Consider the following 21,641-nt stretch of genomic DNA (forward strand, 5'->3'; position numbering starts at 1 on the left):
CCCACGAAGCTCCAAGCCATCGCCTGCATTCCGCCTCCCACCACGGCTAAGCAGCTTATAAGTTTCTTGGGCTTCGCTTCATATTTCAGACGCTTTGTCTCTGACTTCGCTTCCCGCGCGGTACCTCTCAACGAGCTATCGAAGAAAGAAGTTCGCTGGAAATGGGGACCCGACTAAGAAGCTGTCTTCCGCGACCTCAAGACTGCCCTTCAAGCACAACAGACGCTCGCGCACTACGACAAGAATGCCCGGACGCTTCTACACACCGATTCCAGTGGTCTTGGCCTCGGAGCTGTTCTCTTGCAAGTTAACGAGGACGGGCAGGAGAGACCAATCGCTTATGCTAGCCGCTGGCTCAGTGAACCAGAGAGCTGATACCACGCCTCTGAACGTGAGTGCTTGGCGAGAGTCTGGCCAGTTGAAAAATTTCGTTTATACGTTTATGGTAAAAGCTTCACGGTCGTTACCGACAACGTCACCCTTCCCTGGCTTCAAACAAAAAAAGAACTCATCAAGACGCTGACTACCTCTCTCGCCACCCAACAGCTTTCAGCGACATCCCCCCAGTCTCTGAAGTGCTTGCATTACGAACTACACAGCTACAAGACACAGAAATCGTCAATATAAGCCGACGACTATCCAGGGAAGTACGCACTCCCAAGCGTCGTCGTAAAAGTCTTTCTGCATCGTATGTCGTCCGAGAGGAAATTCTTTATCACCGAAATTATCGGGATGGGTCATGCGTGCCTGTTGTGCCGGTAGCCATGCGACAATCTCTGCTATTCATATGCCATGACGCTGCGACTGCCGGTCACCTCGGGCTGCACAAGAGAGGCACGCATCAAAGAGAGGTTTTGGTGACGGCGCATGCACAGTAACATTTCCCGCTACGTTTTGTCGTGCAGTCTGTCAAGTACGGAAGGCCACCACAAATCTGCAACCGGTCCCCATGCAACCCATCCCTCCCCCGGAAACACCTTTTGAGATTCTGGGACTTGATCATGTGAGACCGTTTCCACGTACGTCGCGTGACAAAAAATTCCTCATTGTTGCCACGGACTATCTCACGAAGTGGACCGAAGTCAGGGCCGTCCCTGACTCTTTGGCTCTGCACATCCTCCGGTTCATCAACGAGTGCGTCATTTTTCGACACAGCACGCCCCGCTTGCTCATCACTGACTGTGGCATGGCCTTCACGTCCCGCGCATTCAGAAACCTATTGAACAACCATGAAATTCGGCATGCCGCGGCCACTCCTCAGCACCCACAAACAAACAGTCTGGTGGAACGTACAAACTGTACCATAAAGGACATACTGTCATCATATGTGAGTCCCAGTCATAACAACTGGGATGAATACGTCGCCGCAGCTGTCTTCGCCCTCAATACGTCACAGCAGGAAATCACACGGGAGTCACCATTCAAGGTTGTCTATGGAAGGACGCCAAGGCTTTTCCACAAGAGAGCTTCTTTGGTTTGAACACAATAATGCAAAACCGTCTGGATGATACCAGTACTTCGGAGCTTCTGGCCTGGCCATAGACCTGGCCATAGCGCATCATCAGGCGAAATACCGCTCGCCTTCCAACGAGAATCACACCCCTTTCAAACCAGGAGACCTAGTGCTGGTTTGGCGCACCCAGTGTGTTCCACAGCATTGCCAGAAGTTTTTTCCCAGGTATGCCGGCCCATTTCGCGTGGTGAAAGCCCTAGGCCCTGTTACGTTCCGCCTGGAAGTTATTTCCGAACTGAACACCGAAAGCAGAAACCGTTGTTTCCCACCCATGCAAGCCAGTTGAAGCTTTATGTGCCGCGTGATTTCTGTATTCACGCCTCTTCATCTTATGGCTCAGACTCCAGGGGAGAGGGGGCGGCGAATGTAGAGGATCATAGCAACGGGTGACCGGCGCGTGAGGGGTAGACCGGGGAAAGAGAACGACGAAGACAGTGTTGTGTTGGATTAGGTTCGAGTGAGTGGCTTTTGTACGTTACAATATGTCTCGAAGTATGTGAAAATTCCCAGTGAACCTTCATAGTCATCGCCACTGTGAAGTTTTGCATATATATGTGATGAGAGTAGGTGGCCTGCATGCCATATGCTGTGGATGTGAGAAAAAGCCTGCAGAGATGGGCCGAGAAATATTGTAGCTCGATGTAAACAGCCTTCCGTATGAAAAATCTTTAGAGGTAACATGATGACGTCCTCCTCTAGCCCAGCCTTAACTGCACACGTGTGCCCAAGTAGCCGAATGCAGATATGGCCTGCCTGTTGCATCTTTAAGTTATTACACATCGGTTGCAAAGCCTAAGGTCAGCCAAGATGGCTGGTGGCTTAGCTCATGCGTAGGGTGTCCCGTGTGACTGTTTCCGGAGGCTGCATAATCAAAGTTTCAGAGAGATGTTCATGCAAGTGGGATCACAAAGCAATAGGTCCGACACTTTTAACACCATCACTGGGAGAGTGAGAGCTCACGGTCAGTTAGCTACAAAGTATGTTATGCTCGATCGCAAATTTTCGTACTTGCGATTCAGCATGAAGTACTTTGAAACATTGTGTGCCGCGGCTATGCGAATCGGGACTGAGCTTACTGATGGGAATCACGGCTATGCTTAACTCCGCTCATCATCTTGCGAAGATCTTCATCACAAGGTCCGAAGTGCTGCAGAACAGTCAGTCTGCGATGTTTGCGATGAGCGCAGCACACTATTCTCATCTAATCATTCAATATTCACTTGAAGCTGCCAAACTAAAGTGTAGTTATGTTTGAAATGATGGTCAACCAATGAACACAGGAGTGCAAATGCATCACTAAGTAGCACGAATTTAGACAGCGGTGACTTCGCGATGCGAAAGCAGCAATTAACGCTCTGCCGAAGTAAAGACCAGACCAATGGTGAGGTGAGCTGAAGCAACATGGTGGATGCAGCCAATCAAAGACTTCGAAACAAACTTTGAACAATTGCTTTATCTGCACTTGTTTCTGTAAGGAGGAGCTAGCTGAAGCGGGAAATTTCAAGAAAAAAAAAAGCTCTTTCAGACAAGCCCAATATGGCAACGAACAGTTGCAGAGCTATTATAATTTTGTTAACACTGTTTGTTTTTTTTTCCCCGATGTCTCCCCAATAATTTTCGCCACCTCTGCAAGCAGCACAGCATGTTTTTTATCACACTTTTACATAGGTTTTTAAGATAATTTGGAATCAAAGAAAGGAATATAGAAACTGAAAATTTGATTTTCGAAAGATCTACTTTTGAAAATTTTTGCAATAGCCATGTTTGTGACTTGTAATTGCCTCTATCTCATAAGAATGTTCGAACAGCTTCTCTGCAACTTTTTTTTCCATTTTTTTACAGCGAATAATTCGAAAGATATGCCTGAAATATTAAAGAAATTACCCGATTTTATTATTAATTAATTTTTATTAATACTAATTATTAATAAAGCTTGAGCACTCAAGCTTTATTATTCCAATTTGCTTTGCTCCCAAGATGTGCATCCTTCACACAGCTCTACAAAAAACCACCAGGCCTGAACGGAATGCGCACTATAGTCACAGCGAAAACTGGAAGGGCGGCTTTTCTGGAGCCATTTTTAAACATTCTTTTTGGGTAACTGCTACAAGTACACTTGCAGAGCACCCACTATGCATAAACCATCATAATTTTTGTGTAGTTGAGAGGCATTCACCATATCATTTTTCGTCATTGTTTGGAGAAATGAGGTGCCCGGAAAAGCTGGAACAAAGAAAGCGAATAAATTTGGGTGGGGATGAGAATCAGACCCATGCCTTTTGGTTGTGAGGCAGAAGGCTTCCCATACTCCTCGATGGCTTAAGGACTCGGGCTGAATAGAGGAGGGCCTACTATGCGAGCGAGCAAGCGATTAAGTGCTTTAATATCTGCTGCTAATATCACTGCTCCTAGAATCTTCTGTGAGCCGTGAAAACTGTATTTATCAGTGGTAGGGCAAGGTGGCACCCTCCTTACATGAAGGTGACGTGGATGGGGCCCACCAACTTTATGCATACCACTATTAAAAGGAAAGCTTAAGAATCCTGTAATATTTATTTATAAATATTAAAGTTAGATTGAACAGCAAGGTAACCGCAAAGGGCCAGAGCTTGCACACTGTGCTTTTTCAGTTCGTATGTCCCTTCTCTGGCAATTTCCTCATCAACTTTTTCAAGTTAGTCTTTCATTGCGCAAAAAGAAAATGCATTTGGGTTGGGGACAAAGAAAACACAACATACCTGACCAGCTGGTGCCCTGCTGGTGCCAGTAGCGCCACTGCTTTCACTTGAGGCATGCCTGGCCTGGTCATGACATTTAAGGTTGGGTAGATGGCACTGCTGTGAGCCACCAGCATGTCAACCCTAAGCAGAAAAGCAAGGTCCTATGCAATGGAAATCACTGCTCCTGGTCAAAGACAAATGTATTTGCTTTTGTCAAGGGGTTCTATTACATCGAAGGCACTATTGTATAGTACACTCAAGCGAGCAGCTGGAATTGCTTCTAACCCCAAATTGACTACATTATCAAACTGCTGATCTGATTCTTCATTGCCACTTCCCTGCACACACAAGTGGCCTTCAGTGGTTCTAAATTTCCAGGTACCGTTGCTTTGAGACACTGTAGTTGTGGTTTCGCAATTCCACACACCTAAATCAAAGCTTTATAATTCTGCTTTTCAAGCACGATTTAACATTTACATTTCATATCCACCATTCATTCATTTTTATCATATGAATTAACTATCCAAGCACCATTTATCAGTTTTTCAACTTCATATTATGCCTACTTTCTCTAACAGTGGTATCTAGCTCTTACTAACGTGAAAACTATGAAAAGCTCACCGCTGGGTTTGATCCTTATACAATTTTCAAAACAGGACTTTGCAAGCTTGAGGCAATGACTATGCTAAGCAGCTTTGTAGATAGTTACACAAAACCTTCACATAACTTTGCAACTGTAACCACACAGTTGAACAAATATTTGCACAAGCGCTGCTTAAAATTAGTAGGGATTCACCAATATTTGAGCTGTAAAAAATTTTTGAATTCTAATTGACGACTTTATTTGCACCAGACATTGACTATTCGACGTATTCAATGTTTCAGATGATAAATACAGCCAATGTCAGATTTTTTGGGCTACCTAGAGACTATGAAACTGTCTGAAAAATCGGGCAGTCCAAAAAAATATATTCATAATCTTTCATTTCACTAAGTGATCAAGTTGCCACAGCAACATCTGAAACAACTTTACTACCACCACTAAACTTGTCAAACATTTTGGTGCACGCCCAGGCTCTCGTGAATACATTCGGTACCTGCCCCAAACATCTCTTACCCATGTGCCAACCGCCCATCAAAAACTTGTGTCTTGCGAAGAGTGCCGCTGACACTAGCAAAGCGTGGAATAGATGCTGGCTCTTTCACATAGAGCATTTGGAAATGTTGACGAAAAGCACAATGACTGTGGCGGGACCGTTCGCCTTTCTCCGATGCGTGTGCGGACATAAACGATGAGCACATAAATGTTGCGCACACGCATTACCGAATCTCCACCGATATACAGCACTTGCTGCCACATAAAGCCGACCATTGCTGATTGTTTTGAATCATACAGCCAACTAAGCTGACGCCGTCCCTGCCAGTGTGCTTGATGTACTGTACACATGCATTTTTCATGAAAGTATCAGTGATGTTCATTCTGTTTTTGATCCCACACTGGCATGGTGATGGCGAGCTGCCCACGTTCGTGAAGGCAAAGCGTCTGTGCAGCGCACCTCGTGGTCTCGTACAAAGAGCCAGCTTGACCAGCAGCGCAGCGTGTTTGGGTTATCGCCTATCTAATGCATGCAGCTGTGTACGCATACCACGGTGCCAGGATGCATGCACTACTTAGCAGTTGGGTGAAGATGCTTATCACAAGGATTGTCAACGATTAAACCGTGCTGGCCTGTTTGCCGCCATCACACCTCTGTGCATTTCCAGAGTTTATCATTAAAGATCTTTACATTGCTGCACTGCGCTATGACAAAGGCCCCCCCAGATGTTTCGCCCCCACTGCACTCTGAAATTGCAGCAATGCGACCACAAAAACAATTTTTGCATGGACTTCACTTTCAATGCAGGCATAAGGTATACATATGCTAAAGACATATGGGTGTTCAGAGACAAGCATTATGGCAATTTTTAGCGCTGCGTAACAAATCTTCGAAGTCAATAAACCACACGATTCCCTTTTGCACTTTATGCTTCATGTTGCGTGCTATCTATAAAGCTCTTCATTGCAATCTTTCATGAACAATTCAAACCAACAGAGCTATTAAATACGTGCAACTTTTCAATGTGCTATACTAAAGTAGCTTATTAGCATACAAAACATTTTGTCTGAACTACATAATGAAATGCTTCAAACATACTGTAGTGACAATCTTGCAAGGGGGGAAAAAACACATTTGACAACAGTAGCAGGCGATAATGTCGAAAATATTAGATAATATGTTACTTGCTGATGTTGATGGCCTTGAGAAAGTCCGTCAGCAGCTGAGTCTTTTCCTCTGCTGAATGCCAGAATGTTCCAGTCCGGTAGCTCAAGCGCAGGTCTGTCAAAAATTATAATGGATGTCTAACAGACGAGAAACAATGTAGCCCAACATTTGCCATTAAAGAAAAGTAAGCAATTTACACTTGCAGACTTGATTGATATCTGGGGTTTAAAGTCCCAAAACCACGATATGATTATGAGAGACGCCAAAGTGGAGGGCTCCGGGAATTTCAACCACCTGGAGTTCTTTAAGGTGCACCCAAATTTGAGCACACGGGCCTACAGCAGCCACCACAGTCAGATTCGATCCCCCAACCTGCGGGTCAGCAGCCGAGTACCTAAGCCGCTAGACCACCGCGGTGGGGCGCACACTTGCAGACTACAGATAGCAAATGTGCTATGCGTAGTCTGCAAATTTAGTCCACTTGCTTTTGCAAGTTCCTATCAGCTACACAGTGACAAACCAACATAACTCTCGCCAAATAGTTCTCAGTTATTATTGTACCGTCTAGCTTGACGAGCAAAACAGTATAGACAGGGGCTGCTTGATAGTTACTTCACAAACATGTACAACTGAACATAAACATAATGATGTGTCATGTTTTGTAAAAATTTGCATTACCTCACGAACTTCACTGCATTGGGGTTTTGGTGATGGTGCACATAAGTAAAGCCTTCCTATTATGGTACATGTTGTATAATACTAGTTGGTTACTATTTACCTAAAAAAATTTCCCACCTGAAATATGGATGGCTCTGATTAGTGATGAATGATTGGAGGTAAACGTCGGCACTATAAATATCCCAACGTTCCCATGAATGCAAGGTGTTTCAGCGCGCGAACAAAGGAAAAAAGGACAGGGTAGACAGAAAGAGTGCTCTTTCTGTCTACCCTGTCCTTTTTTCCTTTGTTCGCGCGCTGAAACACCTTGCAAATATGACTACGCACCAACTAGCCCAAGCTTTCACTCTTGTGAGTTCCCATGAAGCTGCAGGAACTGCCACAGAGAGTGAGATTTATTGAAGATGGAGCCGAAATTCAGCAACACGGTCCATTAATAACATCCAGCAACTGTGTCAACATCCACATGCTTCTCGTGGCTGATGAGAGTGGACGTGGCAAACTTTGTAGTTGACAGTATGGTCAATTGACATACGCATAGATACTGTTTGGAAACATCTTTTTCGTTGCACTTCACTCATCTTCTATGGTTGATGGTGTTGTTTGCTGCAAGCTGTCCCTGCACACTCTACAAAAGGGTTTCGCAACATTCTTTTGGTGCAATCGTGTGGTTTTACCGCGACAGCGATGTCTGCTGTGATCTCGAGGGGCGGCCCGTAGCGTCAACACTACGATGCATTTTGCAAATTCGGTGGCAAACTTGCACGATGATGACATTGACACTGTAGCGAGCTACCACCAAGGCATCAAGACAAACTGGCGATAACAAGTAACGACAAAACAGAGCTGCTGCCTCACTCTCCATGTGAAGTGTGGTTGCAAAAAGAAGGTAGCTTATATTATGCGTTGCTTGAGGTGTGCACGGATAACAAGCGTGAAGAGCGAATTTCAGCCAAAACAAGAATCAGGGGTGCTATCACGTTACGGTTACCAAAATCGTCACGCTCTTTTCTGGGTGACGTGACAAACATTTTTTTTTCTGGTTTTCCAGAAACCTGCAGATGCCTGTGATGCAAGGCCCTTCATGATAGCAAATCCTGTCGCCGTCGCTCAAAAATCGCATGCAGGGTGATTGAGCCTTAAGGTTTCGTATTTGCCGGAAGCGACGACTGGTTAGCAAGGGCAGTTTCATGACATTCGCTTACTGTGCGTGCTTGTGAGCCATGATGTCTTACATTCGCATCATTCGTGGATCCCTCCATGGTGCAAAACATCCCGTGCACAAGTAGAAAGAAAAACGAAGAACTGTGCCCGGCAGCGGGCGAAGGGGAGGGGGGTAGTCATCATAAAAATGAGAAAGATCAACGTGCAAGGAGGCACCACGTGTTGGCTCGCGGAACTGCAGCAGATGAATGTAGGGGGTTAGTTTATTACACGGGGGAAAAAAAAGATCCAAATTTTGATGACTGAAGTTTGGAGTGAGCTTAATATGAGGGAGTGTTCATTATGCGAGCAAATGCGGTAAGTCACAGCCTTCTGCTTTGCCAATTCTTTCTGGGCTGTTTTATGATGATGTGTGTGTATTATCTTGAACACTCTTCACAAGCAACAAACCTTAAAACTTACTATGACATCAAATTCACCTTCAAATAGACAGTTGTCACTTCTACTTTTGATAAGTTACTCTCTAATCAACCTTGTTTCTAGCAACCATGCTTACTTTGTCACACTGGTGGTTTGCAATGTTTTTCTTCCAAGCTGTCAGTTATATGTTGTCGCCATACAGGATTGTGTGAAGAGCGACCACGGTTTCGTCCACAGTGGTTGTGGCAAACGATAGTCACAGTTCTGACAGTGCGTTTTCGACGGTTTCAATACGAAAGTTTATACGACACACCGCAATGAGGAAAAGTATTCACAATATCTGAATTTTGGCCCAAAGGTTTTAGTGGAATTCAGCTGGGGAATTTCACGAGTTTGTATCTGCCAATTTCCCATCATTGAAATTCTACTGTACATTTAGATGAGCATTCCCTAAAATTGCTTACAATAAAATGCGATAGGTACACAAAAAGGTTGCATTGCAATGGGCTACATTTTTGTCATTGTGGCAAGACATGCATTGAAATTACGATTTCCAGGAATTTATCCTGACAACTGTACAAGCGTAAGAACTGGTTGCAATACAGGAGACTTGGCAGGTGTGCCGTAGGCTTCTTTCATGTGACAGAAACACCGTTATCAGACAAGTAGTCATAACAACTTCAATCTAAAATGATCCTGTAAATATGATCCCTCATCATTTGTCATCTGCAGTAAAATGTTGCAATAAAGTCTATTTCAACCACACCATTGAACTTGAAAGTTCAGTAATAATGGCGCTCACACAGTGAGAATGCAGAAGATTAGTGGTGCCATGGAAGTCATCATACCCCAACAACAAACTCCTAAAGTGTGTTGGGTGTGGTTTCCTGTTATATTTTGAATGTAGCCAAGTTTCTGCAGCGAGCACGCAACCATGTCGGTTGAATGTAGTTCTCTACTCAATCTATCTAAGTTAATATATGTAGATAACCGAGGAGAACAATGCCTGAAGAGAACAATGCCGAATTAAAGTAGGTGGTTGTATTCTAATCTTGTCCTTCTAATCTGGTCAATTCACACAACAATCGAAACTGAATGATACGATTCTTAAGGGAGAGTGAAAACATTCGCATCATACCACATATTATTGAGGTTTTATTGAACTATCTAAAGGCGATGTGATACGATAGTCGTAGCTGAGCATAAAGAAGAGTACCATCGCAGCATTTTACCAATGCCCAAGGTAATATGCATCCAGTTTCGCGTAAGTACGAGTGCGTGCCTTTGCCAAGCGATTCTGCATGATTGATCCACAGTGTATTGTGTGTCACGCTGTGCTTACCAGGCCACCGAGGTGAGATGACAGTGACACCTTGGCTGTCCAGGAAAGGCACCAGTTGAGTAAAATCACGATAACTGCCGGGGGCGCCGTGCAGCAGCAACACCGTGGGGCTGCCCGTGCGCTGAGCCACCGGTCTGTCCAAGCCCGTGTGCATGTAGCCGAGTTCCACTTCAACGCCTGAAATAACAAAAGTTCAAAAACTGTGATAAAAAAATGCTGCAAGTAAATGCAGTGCAAAAGTGGTGAAGCAAAAAGTAATAGTGCTTGGTGTTACTAAGCTACCACAATGTACATTAGCATGCCACTTTCACTGATTAATTAAATAAAACTATGGAAGTGTGTTCACTACCGGTATACGTATTCTTTTTGTTGTGAATATTAAAAACACTTCCATATATTTAGTTGCAGTGGCGACTTCTCTGTGACAGAAAAATCAAAGAGCACAAACAGTAGTAGACACTAAATACAGTTTAATATTATGAACAACACTACACTAACAGATGATTTGACCATCTGTCGAACACGGTGTCTTTTCCATTACTGAAGTGAGGAGTCGGTGTTCTGGGGGAATGGGGTGTGGGTATTTGAATAAGAAACATGAAGACAGGACATTTGCAAACACCTGTGCTGTCTAAGATCAAATGGGACTGGACAATGGGCATTATATATGAGATATTCCTTTTTTCTTTTAACAGAAAATAGAGGATTGTTTGAGATCACCTGCGTGAGATAGAATTATATTGTAGTTTTCTAGCTTGAGCATTGAAAGCTGAAGTTATTATACTAGTTGGACAAATTGAATTATATAATCAACTAGTTAACTAAGATTAAAAAATAACTATTTGATGATTTACTGTTAAGTAGTCGACCAAAAAAAGTTTACGGGCGACATGAGCAAATGCTAAACTGCCTATCTGTGTCACCTACTATTGACCGCAGTGCTGGACCAAAAACGGGTCTTCTTGTGATTCATAGGTATATCAATTTTCTACTGCACGCAGCATATCGTTAGTGCGTTGTTTTCATGCAAAGCACCTATCAGCGATATGAGCGCTACACGTCTATTTTCATAGCAGAATAAAGGCTATTGTGGCGTGCTACAAACGGTGTGCTGTATAAGTAGTTATTACTGTGCAATAAAGGCTGCGACTGATAACTGTTCAGCTGACAGACTGCTCTTAAGATAGAAGTATGCAGCCACAGCTGCTGAGAGCACGTCATGGCGGTAGAAAACATAACATGAAAAATGTTTGGGACCAGTGGGAAAATCGTCAGGTCATCGACTGAGGGAGGAATGCGTCTTGGATATAGTGTTGCTGTCGACCGCTGAAGACCTAGAGGAAATATCGCAAGAAGGCTCTTGGCCACGTGCTCGCGTGGTCTGTAAACTTTTGTGGTGAACCTTACACATCTGAACAAATGAATTGAGAATGGTGATCTTATTAGACAAGGTGATTCTCACATTAAAATTTATTATCTTTTGCACCATGCTCTCCACCGAACCTCTATATATGCAATTCCATATGTGATCGTGCATTATCTAGCATGCACAAATTTTTCATGGTTCAAGCAATTCAAAGGGTAACTCCTTGAACAGTGCTATTGGTTATTTCTTTGCATTCTCCATTCATTACAGCAGTAAACAATCAAAGCCCACATTTAGAGACCTGTATAAAAGATTGTCTTTAGACAACACCATCATCACAAGATAAATTTATGACCCCTGTAACATGAAAACTTATACCAGTATTCCACAGTTACTACTGTCTTGTGCAAGCCAACTGCACAAGACCCTGGCAGTATTCTCGAATTTGTGATGCTACATGATTCCCTGCAGCCTTTGCCTACATTTCTGTTCCCTTAGCATTGTTTTTGATGGTCGTGTAGACCACGATTGGTTAACTCCAGAGCATTACATGGCCTATCCAACTCCATTTATTCTTAATTATGTAGTGAAGAGTTTTTTGTCGTGGTCCACCATATTCATTGCAACATGAACGGATGAATTGACTACAGTGAAGAGGAATACCCAGCATCTGCACCAAAATATAACACAAACAGTGGGCTGATAATAGTAGTTGCACCTGAACAGTAGCAGCAAGAGCTAAACAGGCTAGGAACCTCCCGCTCAAGCCTCGTGCAGGGCTGGCAATGTTCACCCTCTGCTTGCTATCCATGCCACACTGCTGCCGTCTAGGATTAATTTTATGCACGTAATTCTTTGGTGACATCACTCAATGTGTGGCCTTTCACTTTCTCTCAAGCTTCTTCGTTATCCTTTAGGTTTTTGGCCCACGTGTTGTTACTAGCAGAATGTCTAGTAGTACATTTTGGGGGCTAGTTGGCGCATTCTTTCAAAAAGAAAGGATTGCGCAGCTGCTGTCACCTCTGTCTTTGTGTGCAATCCTTCCTTTTGAATACAATGTGGTAACGGGAACCTTCTACCCGAGAAGGACTGTAAGCTTCTGGATGACAATGTGAAAATTTTCTCTCTGATTTTTTCCCTCCTACCTTCGGGAGGTGCATTCTGGTAGCCTGGCTTCCATTTTCTCCAGTCCTGGTAGAGTTTCGCACACGTGTGAACTTTTACGGTGCGCTCGGTGTAAGGCCACTCGGGTGGTTCTACTGGCGCGGGCTGCTTCTTCAGTGCAGCAGCAGTGGGCTCAAGAACCTGTTACATGGACATGTCGTGGCAAAGACTTGTAAACAATGGCAAGAAAACCATTGGAATACAAAGCCATAAAGTAAGTAACAATAAAGAGACACTAAAATCGAAGAATAAACTAGTTTAGTTTAGATGTTAATCTCACCATCACAGGTTTACTATTAGATGAGCAAAGGGATCGCATGAGTTTCACTGCCAAATTTCCCACCGAGATCTCCTATGGTGACATCACGGCTCTTGGACTGTTTGTTAGTATTTTGGCCGCATTGGCTCAACGAAATATTATGAAACTTGCTGTGTCAAATCTGTGGCTCCTTCAGAAGACAATATACCTTTACTGATTAGGAACTACGCAGGCCCTAGTAGATGCTGTCAAGACCTATGGTATCATGGTAATTGGTGCGTTAACTTCAAAGTGATCTTGCTGCTCGCATTTTTGGCATCATGAAAGAGTAATTTACTAATATGAGAAAAGTGTTTTTTTCTATTTATTGTCCCTTTAAATTGTTTCAATATCTGGAAATGCAAATGACTATTTATTTTCCTTTTGGCATGCGGTGGAAGGAAGCATGTGCATTCAAACAAAAATTTCTAAAAAAACAGATGCCTGGTCCTATTTATGTCTGGCTGGTTTTCATACAGGCTCGTTTGAGTCTTCAGTTAAGTGAGCTAGATGTGTGCTTTCTTAGGAGGCCCTTACATTCCTTCAATGGAGCTTTGAAGATCTGTAAGGCTTCTAACCGGATTCCTATAGTAGTCAGCAAGTCGTTCAGAATGAAACTCTTAAACTGAGTACATAGAAAGTTTGCAACTTCCTTTATAAAAGCGGATTCACCATTCACTCGAAATTAATATTACAAATGCTGATAAAACTTGACAGCATCCTGAAACAAGAAGGTAAACATGTTTACAGGATGTTTACTGCCTTGCATTAGGGTCCTCCCACTGCCTTTAAAAATAATTAATTGTGCCTGTATTTTTAGGAAATCAACATGCAGGGTGTGGACAAAGGCAACTATGATAGGCGGCCTAATAGTAATGTTTTTCTATAAAACGGGAGAAATCACACCACGAAGACTCTAAGCACACCACCCTTCAATGAGTCCAATGAAGAATGGCACAAACTGAGTAGGTCTTAGGGTGTGAGAGCGGCACAAACATGAGTATACAAAGGGGAGCTTCAAGTACGAAACGATGCAAATGGCAACGAAATATTCAGAGAGCTTGCTGAGGTAGCTGACAATGTATATGTAAGACTGTATCAAAGCACAGACCAGGTCTCTGTTTGACATTTACTAAGCCTCCCCCCTCTAGAGCGCAAAACTTGGCAATGGACGTTGATCCTAGAGAAAGGTTCAAATGACTGGAACTGTACAATCCTTCTGGAAAAAACGAAATGCAATATCTAAGACACCACCAGAGTTTGCTGTAACAGATGGTCTCTAATTTGGTCGGTTCAATTACCAGAAAATCCTCGAAGTCATCTGCAGACCACTTGTTCCAGTGTTTGGTTATGCCTAAAACAAAATCCCTAGCCACTCTCAGTGGTATCAATTCCTCTTTTGTGCTATCTTCAAATGAGATCACAAAGTTCTGAATGTAGCGGATGTAAAACAGAGAAAGAAGACCTTCAAAGACTTTCATAATGTCTTCTTTGCTTGTAGGTGGAGTAATTTAAACATTAGCTATTGCTGTGTCGACACCACTGCATTCAATTTCAACCACACATGTCACAAACACCAGGAGAAATTATGGTTTTATCGATTCCAACTGGTGATGTGTAGTCAATTTGTCTGACAAAGAAACACGCCATACTTCATACTTTCGTTGTAGTCGGCTACACCTACAGCAGCCTTCAAATTTTTCGGTGGATGATCTTGTCAATCTTCGCACTGGCTGCTCCAGCACTTTGTAGGTGCGGAGTTTCAATACAGCAGGGGTGCTAAGATAGGCTATCGCTTATAGTGACATCAAAAGCGCATCATTATGCCGCTCAATAGAGAAACAAGGATACCCAAAATTGCAAATTGTACTTTAACAATTCTTTTATGCCAGCATTACCCATGCTTTTCAAAACATAATCCTACTCGAGTATCTGTGCAGTGTGCTTTACCTATTACAAAGGCACACAATGACCACAGCTTAATTTATAGCTTTCAAAGTGATGGTGATGTCGATAAACTGGATTTTGATGGCACAGCAGACAATCTGACTTCCAATTCATTAATTTCAAAACATGAACAGCTTCACATATAGAACTCCCAGTACAAATTATTTGTTCATTCTGTGATGACGTTGAATAGACCAAAGCCCATCATACAATCAGCAAATACTCATTTGCAGGCAAACTGTAGGTGACATTAAGATGACATGGCTAAACACAAGTACGAACAAAAGCTTTAGAGTTGAAACTAATTAAAATGAATGACACAACATATAAAAATGTGTTGGAAAACATTTAGAAAACATTGCTCAATCGTCATCAGTTTCACTTGAAGTTCGTAGTGTTGTGTTAAGGCGATAACAAAAATGCATAAAATGTACCTGCGTGGCAACAGCTTCGATCTGTCCCTGCGACCTTGATGTCAGCAGTCCTCGACATAGCAAGATTTTTGGGGGCAATCTGCTTATGGTGCACACATTCTTGCATGGCTTGAGGCTGAGGAAGGTCTTGACTGTTCCCTGCATCCTGTTTTCTAAAAAAAAAAAAAAAAGGGAGAGGTTTATAATGAGTCAGTAAGAAATATTACAGCAATGCTACACGAAAGGAAGAAAAAGTAAACATTAGGCAAAATGTTGAAACAATCTTCTGAAAAAGAAAATGACAGCTGCGTCTGGGCATTGATATCACGAACTCACTTGTGATGGCACATATACATACATCATGTCACTTGCATATTGACTTTTACTTTTTCCTCTCATTGCCCCAAAAGCTGACAAAAATGTGTGGGGAAATCACAAGTCATGTGAGCTTAAGGTAAAGATATTTTCGAAGGAGAACGCTCGATTAACTCACGACGAGGAGCTGATTGTCATAAAAAGTGAGCTGTTATGCACACGCATACATTGTTCATGACAGTTTCTCAAGACCACTTCTTAAGCTTCCGTCGACTCAAACAGAAGTTCGCTCAACCAATAGGGCCAATTGAATAGCTTAATTACGACGACGCACTCGTCGCAGGTCCAGCCTCCGGCAACGCGACAAATAGCGGAGTGAGCAAAAAAAAAAACCAGTGGGTTGGCTCTTGGAAAATGCTATCGCGGCAGCTGCACGAGTTGAATCTTGCGAGGAGAGAGCGCTCTTTATCCCTTAGCTTGGTGGTTGTGGTTAGAGGAAGCAACAGACGCCTAATTTCTGCAGCCCTTAACTTGAGGAGGGAAATCGCGCAATCGCAGGCGCTTTCTGCTTTCATAACCGCACCCGATTGGCGCCTACTGTTCTCCGTTTCGTCTTCCACATGCACATCCTCCGTTCACTCAATCAACCAATAACAGCGCCGCGGGGAAGTAATCGCACCAGATATCGCATGTCCCCTTTCCACTACGGAAAACACCGTGACAGCGCGCTGTTTCGTTTAACACGATTTTACGTCGACAGTGCGAAGAATAGATCTCGTTATAGCGCCCGTAACACCACATCGTCCGATCCTGACGAATATGTCAACGGGCGCCGGTCGGCCCATCTCAACCCTTTCTTTTCTGACACGGGAGGTCGGCGCAACTTAGGCGCAACAAGCATGCAGCGCCTCAATTTTGCCGGCTCGACAGCTGCAGCCAAGAGAGAGAGAGAAAGCGATCAAGCCGCTGACAAAGGGCTGACAGGTAGGTATACTCACAAGCGCGGCGTGGTCGGCGGAGAGACTTTGCGCACACGGCAGGAATAAACCAGATCAACGAGCGCAGGGCCTCGTCTAAGGCACCATAGCAACGCACACCCTGAGATGAGCCAGAGATGAGGAGCTGCTGTCGCTGCCGCAAGTTGAATGATCGAGGCAAGGGCCAGCTACACGAGGGTTACGTCACAATCGTGCGATGCGTCGCACCACCAAGGCCACCGCCGAGAGGTGGCGCGGTGTGCCCTTGCTGACGAAATATGGCGCCGTTTACAAACCTAAGGAACGCGACGTTGAATTGAGTTCGCACGGACAGCGACCAGGAATGGTGCCTCAAGCCGCTGCGTAATCTAGGCGGTGGTGGTCGCGTGTAAAGCGAGCGCTGCACACGAAGTGAAAACACTGCGCGCGACGGTGTGCGCGTCTCCAGCGAGTGGGCCCCGTGAGCTGCTTGGATACGGTCCGGTTGTTTTGGTTGCGGACCCCGCTAGCGGACGAGCACTCGAATGCGGAGAAGAACCGGAATCGAGGTCAAGAGCGTGCGATGAACCGGACGGTCGTGAGAAGGAGCCTGGTTAATGGTCTTAAAATGTCGTCTACCTCCAGCGAGTCCTGGTTTCATTCAAACACAACAAAAGGATTTCACGGTGGATTGCAGACTGGGTCGCCGTGTGCGCGCCGGCAGTGGCGCGTCTAGCGGTCTTCGTCTAACTGGTTCATACTATCAAATTTGTGCTATCATTGGGAGGGCTTCGAGAAAGCGACGTAAAAGTGGCATTAGCAATATAAACGAGTCGTGCGGCTTGTAATATGTACTAGTACGTCTGACAGATACGATGTTAAGCGCGACAGAAGAGCGTTTTCTTTTCTTTTGACCATCATCCGTTACGCGGAAGGTAAATAACAAACATTTTTATTTTCTAGTTAACTTAAAGCAGTCCTTGATCTAAATCTTGCTGAAAGTTCACAAGCACGGAGCACTTCTCAGGCCCATGGTCGGCTAGGTCACCGCTGTTCCACCTTTAGAGGTATCTTCCCAGCATTCTTGATTCGTTTAGCAGGCAAGACGGAAACTCGCATTCGTACCACGACAGACTTCGTAAAACAATGTGAAGACGAATACCACGTATGAAGCTCAAATGCTCTTAATCTCTCGACATTTGATCCCTCTTCACCTGTTCAATCAGGTGCTCAGGCAGATTTTTTTTTTTTTTTTTTTAGAAAGTGGAGGTGAGGGGTGGGGGGAGGACCTTCTTGATTTGAAGTGGAGGCTGGATAGGCACATGTGGTCGCGAGTGCCATTTTCGGCTGTGCATGCCGTTGAAAAAAAAATGGGGAGGGGGGAGGATACAGGCCCGGTTTGCCATACCCTGGCTACGCCACTATCCCCAGTCAATCAAGCGTTGGCCGGAGAGACTGTAGGGGATTCGGGCGAATAAAAAAAAAAGGGTAGGTCAACAAAACAACACTTTATTGCTTCTTTAGCAATAACGTGTAAATGTCGCGTAGAGGGGCTGCCCGTTCTAGGAAGGCAACAAAAGGGTAGACGCATACGCCTTTCGTCGTCGAGGTCGGTCCTTAGCTCGCAGAAGATATCCGGGGGGGGGGGGGGGGAAGTGATTTTAATTGAAAAGAAAAGTGAGCCCCATGACTGTCTCTCAGGGGGAAGACACCTCAACAGTAGCTCACGAGGGACGGAGGTAGAGAAGGAATTAAAAGGTAAAAAGATCGAGAAAGAGGAAGGAGAGAGCGAGGCGGAGGGACAGCGAATGACGGAACTAAGGAGAAGACAGGACAGATGGACACGGTTGCAGGAGTCCGACGACAGGGCACCACTGGCGAGAGCTCTTGTCGGCGTCAGGAGATGGCGTAAGGCTAATCCAGTTGGCCAGAGCTACGCTGTCGTCGTCGTCGGGGACCGGCGTCAGGAGGTGGCGTACGACCAGCCCAGTCGGGCAGAGCTGCAGCGCTGTCGTCGGAGATCGTGAGGGCACAACCGGTCCACACGAAATCCAGCGAGCGAGTCCGGGTATCCGGAGTTGTCGTCAGTATGGTGGGTGGTGGTAATGGTTAGAAGAGGAAAAAGGCATGCAGCCCGGTAGGGAGCACGGCGCAGTGCCTAGGCGCAAGAGAGCTTGTCGCTGTCGGCGCGCTCATATTTACCAACCTCCCGGTTTCACTCCCAACGAGGTCTTGGTTTCCTCGATGAGGGAGGACAACGCGTTTCGTGAGTCGGGAAATGGGGATAGCGTGCGCCGGCCGCCAGGGGACCAGTACCTTTGAAAGAGGCTTCATTGTCTCGTTTCTCGAAGGGACAGACATGTCCTCGTGTCACAAACGACTCCAATTTTCGGAGCATCCGCGGGCCACACCTACCAAGGAAGGGCGTTTTTGCGTTGGGAGACGACATCCGGCGACTATAACGACCCAGCGTGGCGCCGGCTCGTCTTCCCTGCCCCTGACCGGAAGGGGAACCGGTGGTCTCAACAAGGAGAATTACTCCCAGATGAGACGGGAACACGTGTACGCCACTGAGGGGGTTCGAACTGCATCGGAAGGGCAGTTGACGTACAGACAGCAACAAGTGCGGTCGTCGGTGTCGCGAGTCTCGCGTAGGCGGCGAGCACGGAGTGACCCGCGCAACGTATTGAGACGGCTGCAATTCCGGGCACCCTCGTCGTCTACCAAGCCGGCGAGACCTTCAGCGGCACCCGTCAACTCCCCTACGTGCACCAAGGGCTGGTTTGGTCCGTATGGAACTTTTTATTGTGACTTTTTTGTTAAACCGTAAACTTGTTTTAACCAGCCTTTTTTTTAAATATTTGTAGTGTGCGCTGCGTCGCACGTTTAAATTCCAAAGCGCAACCATGATCATTCTGTAATTAATTTCTAGTGTCTCTCTCCTTTGATTTCCATCTTGTTGTTATTTTATTAATGTTCCGCATATTTGTCCTTAGCCTGTATCTGTTGTAGTGTTTTTAGCACCTTTTGTTATATAGCTGTTGTTTCTATCGCGCGTATCAGTTTTTCCTCCTTTGTTATTTTTGTAATCTCCTGCCTTGGCCCCTGTTTCAATTAAATGTTTGTCTAAGTGTAATCAAACTCTGTGTCTGCTCTATGAGTGCGTCGGTCAGGCCCACACATCACCACACGTGCAACCCCGCACGGGTCGACCAACCCGCTAATAAATTCGAAATGTGCCACTTCGAGGCCTTTCAGGCGTCGCAGGCCGAAGCGTAAAGTGGAAGCCTGCGAGTCTGCCACACGTCGATGTGTGATCGGCGGGGCCTCACCAGAAGTGTGTGACACCTCGTAAGTAGGCGGCCGTAAAAGGAAAAGGAATCATGTGTGCACGTGCTTCCCCACAAGCTTTACAGGCACTTGCTTCAGGATGACACAAATTTGCCAATTCACAGTCTGCTTGCCGGTTTCCGTGCTACGCACCTTATTGTTATTTTCCCTGACAAACTCTCATACTTCATGTGCCTTTATTCTACAAGCAAGTTTGTTTTCGCCACGCCAAATAGGAAGAACATCGCTTTCATCACCGCCTCAAGTTTTACAATAGGAGCTATCGAAAGAAGGACGATGAAGAGTGTTATGTATAAGTACTCTAACATTTATCATACTTCTGCGCCATATGCAGGACGGACGTGCCGCGTTTCCTTGAGTGCCCGATCCGCACCCAGCCTTCCATCAAGTTTGCCGCGTGGAAGAGGAGTTAAAATTAGATGCCTCTCTATCTTAGATATACTTTTAAACCATGCTTCCACTGATCTCATCTTCGACGTATTACCGAAAACCATCTCCGTACCTGAGCTATATGTGTCCGTTCTCTCGCTTTTTCACAAACGCTCACTAATTGGCTTGCTCAAAAATCAGTACACACCTGTTGATGATGAAAGAAGTTTGCAGAAGGTGCTTAAGATCAGTGGGGCTGACCTGATGAAGATAATATGTCAAGCATTTTAGTAAAATCACAAGAAATTCTGCAGTGGACTCGCACCAAGACGGAAGCGCTCCGCAGTACTTTACAAACATAAGATATGTCTAGCACTTACACTATATATAAAACAATCTGAGCTATAGCTACTTAAGCAGCACTACGCATCGGGAAAAAAAATTATAGTTCGCATATATCGTCCTCCAATTAGTTTCATCTTCTTTGAAGGGATTACTTTAATGGGTAAGCTTTTACCTATTTATAATGACGCAGAAATCACTCCAGATAAATCTACCATGCGAGCAGCTGTGTTACACAACAACGTTTCCCCTCGCACTACGTTACAATATCACTATCATCACATTTACCTCGACTGTAAACTCCAGGGTCATACATTTTCTCCCATTTTCTTTTCAACCCTTATTCCTAAGGCTTAGCTATCTTTGATACCTTTCCCTTGGCATGTATGCACGTTCGTTAGGGCAGGGTAGCAAATGGTGTGCTACCTATAAAATCAGGCAAAGTAAAGCCTGGATGCGTTAGCCAGGTTTCATCTGGTTTGTTGCAGACTAGATACAACCTGATTAACGTTCCCCGTCTTTCCTTCGCGTTTTCGTCCTCCTCCACCTAATTTCTTTTCTCTCTCTCTCTCTCTTTCTTAATTTCATTAAAGATCTTTTTTCTACAAAGTGTGGCTAATAAAAACGTGTTCAAAAGTTTCGGACACGTTACAAATCTGACGGTCACCAGACGAAAAAAAAATATCTACTTCAGTGTATGAGGGGAAACTGGAATTTTGCAAACGCTTCGAAACACATAATGTTCCAGTAATATATTGGATACCATTTGATATTATGATGGTGGGAGCAGAATCGATATTCACTCTTCGTAAATACTTTATTTTTCCCGACACCACGGTCAAGTTACCTGCCTACAGTCAACTACATAAGTTGACGGACCGCACGAGCACGTGCCAAACTGCTTGTCCGCGCCATCTGCCGTCGACCACAACGCTGGGCCGGAGCCAAGTCTTATTGTTATTCACTCCTATCGCTGCAGAACATTGTAAGTTGTTTTCAGGCATAACGCTGACAGGGTA

At 44.8% G+C, this 21,641-nt stretch overlaps 1 protein-coding gene across 1 annotated transcript in view; it reads right to left on the minus strand.

Annotated features, from left to right (window-relative positions):
• LOC119188154 (uncharacterized) overlaps positions 1-21,641 on the minus strand; it is a 54,624-nt gene that overhangs the window by 21,767 nt on the left and 11,216 nt on the right. The window contains exons 2-7 of the mRNA XM_075879215.1: positions 20,489-20,541; positions 15,311-15,462; positions 12,613-12,772; positions 10,102-10,278; positions 6,515-6,611; positions 4,252-4,374 (exon numbers count right to left, since the gene is read on the minus strand). Coding sequence (XP_075735330.1) covers positions 4,252-4,374; positions 6,515-6,611; positions 10,102-10,278; positions 12,613-12,772; positions 15,311-15,454 — 701 coding nt within the window. The 5' untranslated portion in view covers positions 15,455-15,462; positions 20,489-20,541. The remainder of the gene's footprint in view (positions 1-4,251; positions 4,375-6,514; positions 6,612-10,101; positions 10,279-12,612; positions 12,773-15,310; positions 15,463-20,488; positions 20,542-21,641) is intronic.

The sequence above is a fragment of the Rhipicephalus microplus genome, chromosome 2 (genome assembly GCF_043290135.1).
Source record: "Rhipicephalus microplus isolate Deutch F79 chromosome 2, USDA_Rmic, whole genome shotgun sequence".
NCBI classification, from domain to species: domain Eukaryota; kingdom Metazoa; phylum Arthropoda; class Arachnida; order Ixodida; family Ixodidae; genus Rhipicephalus; species Rhipicephalus microplus.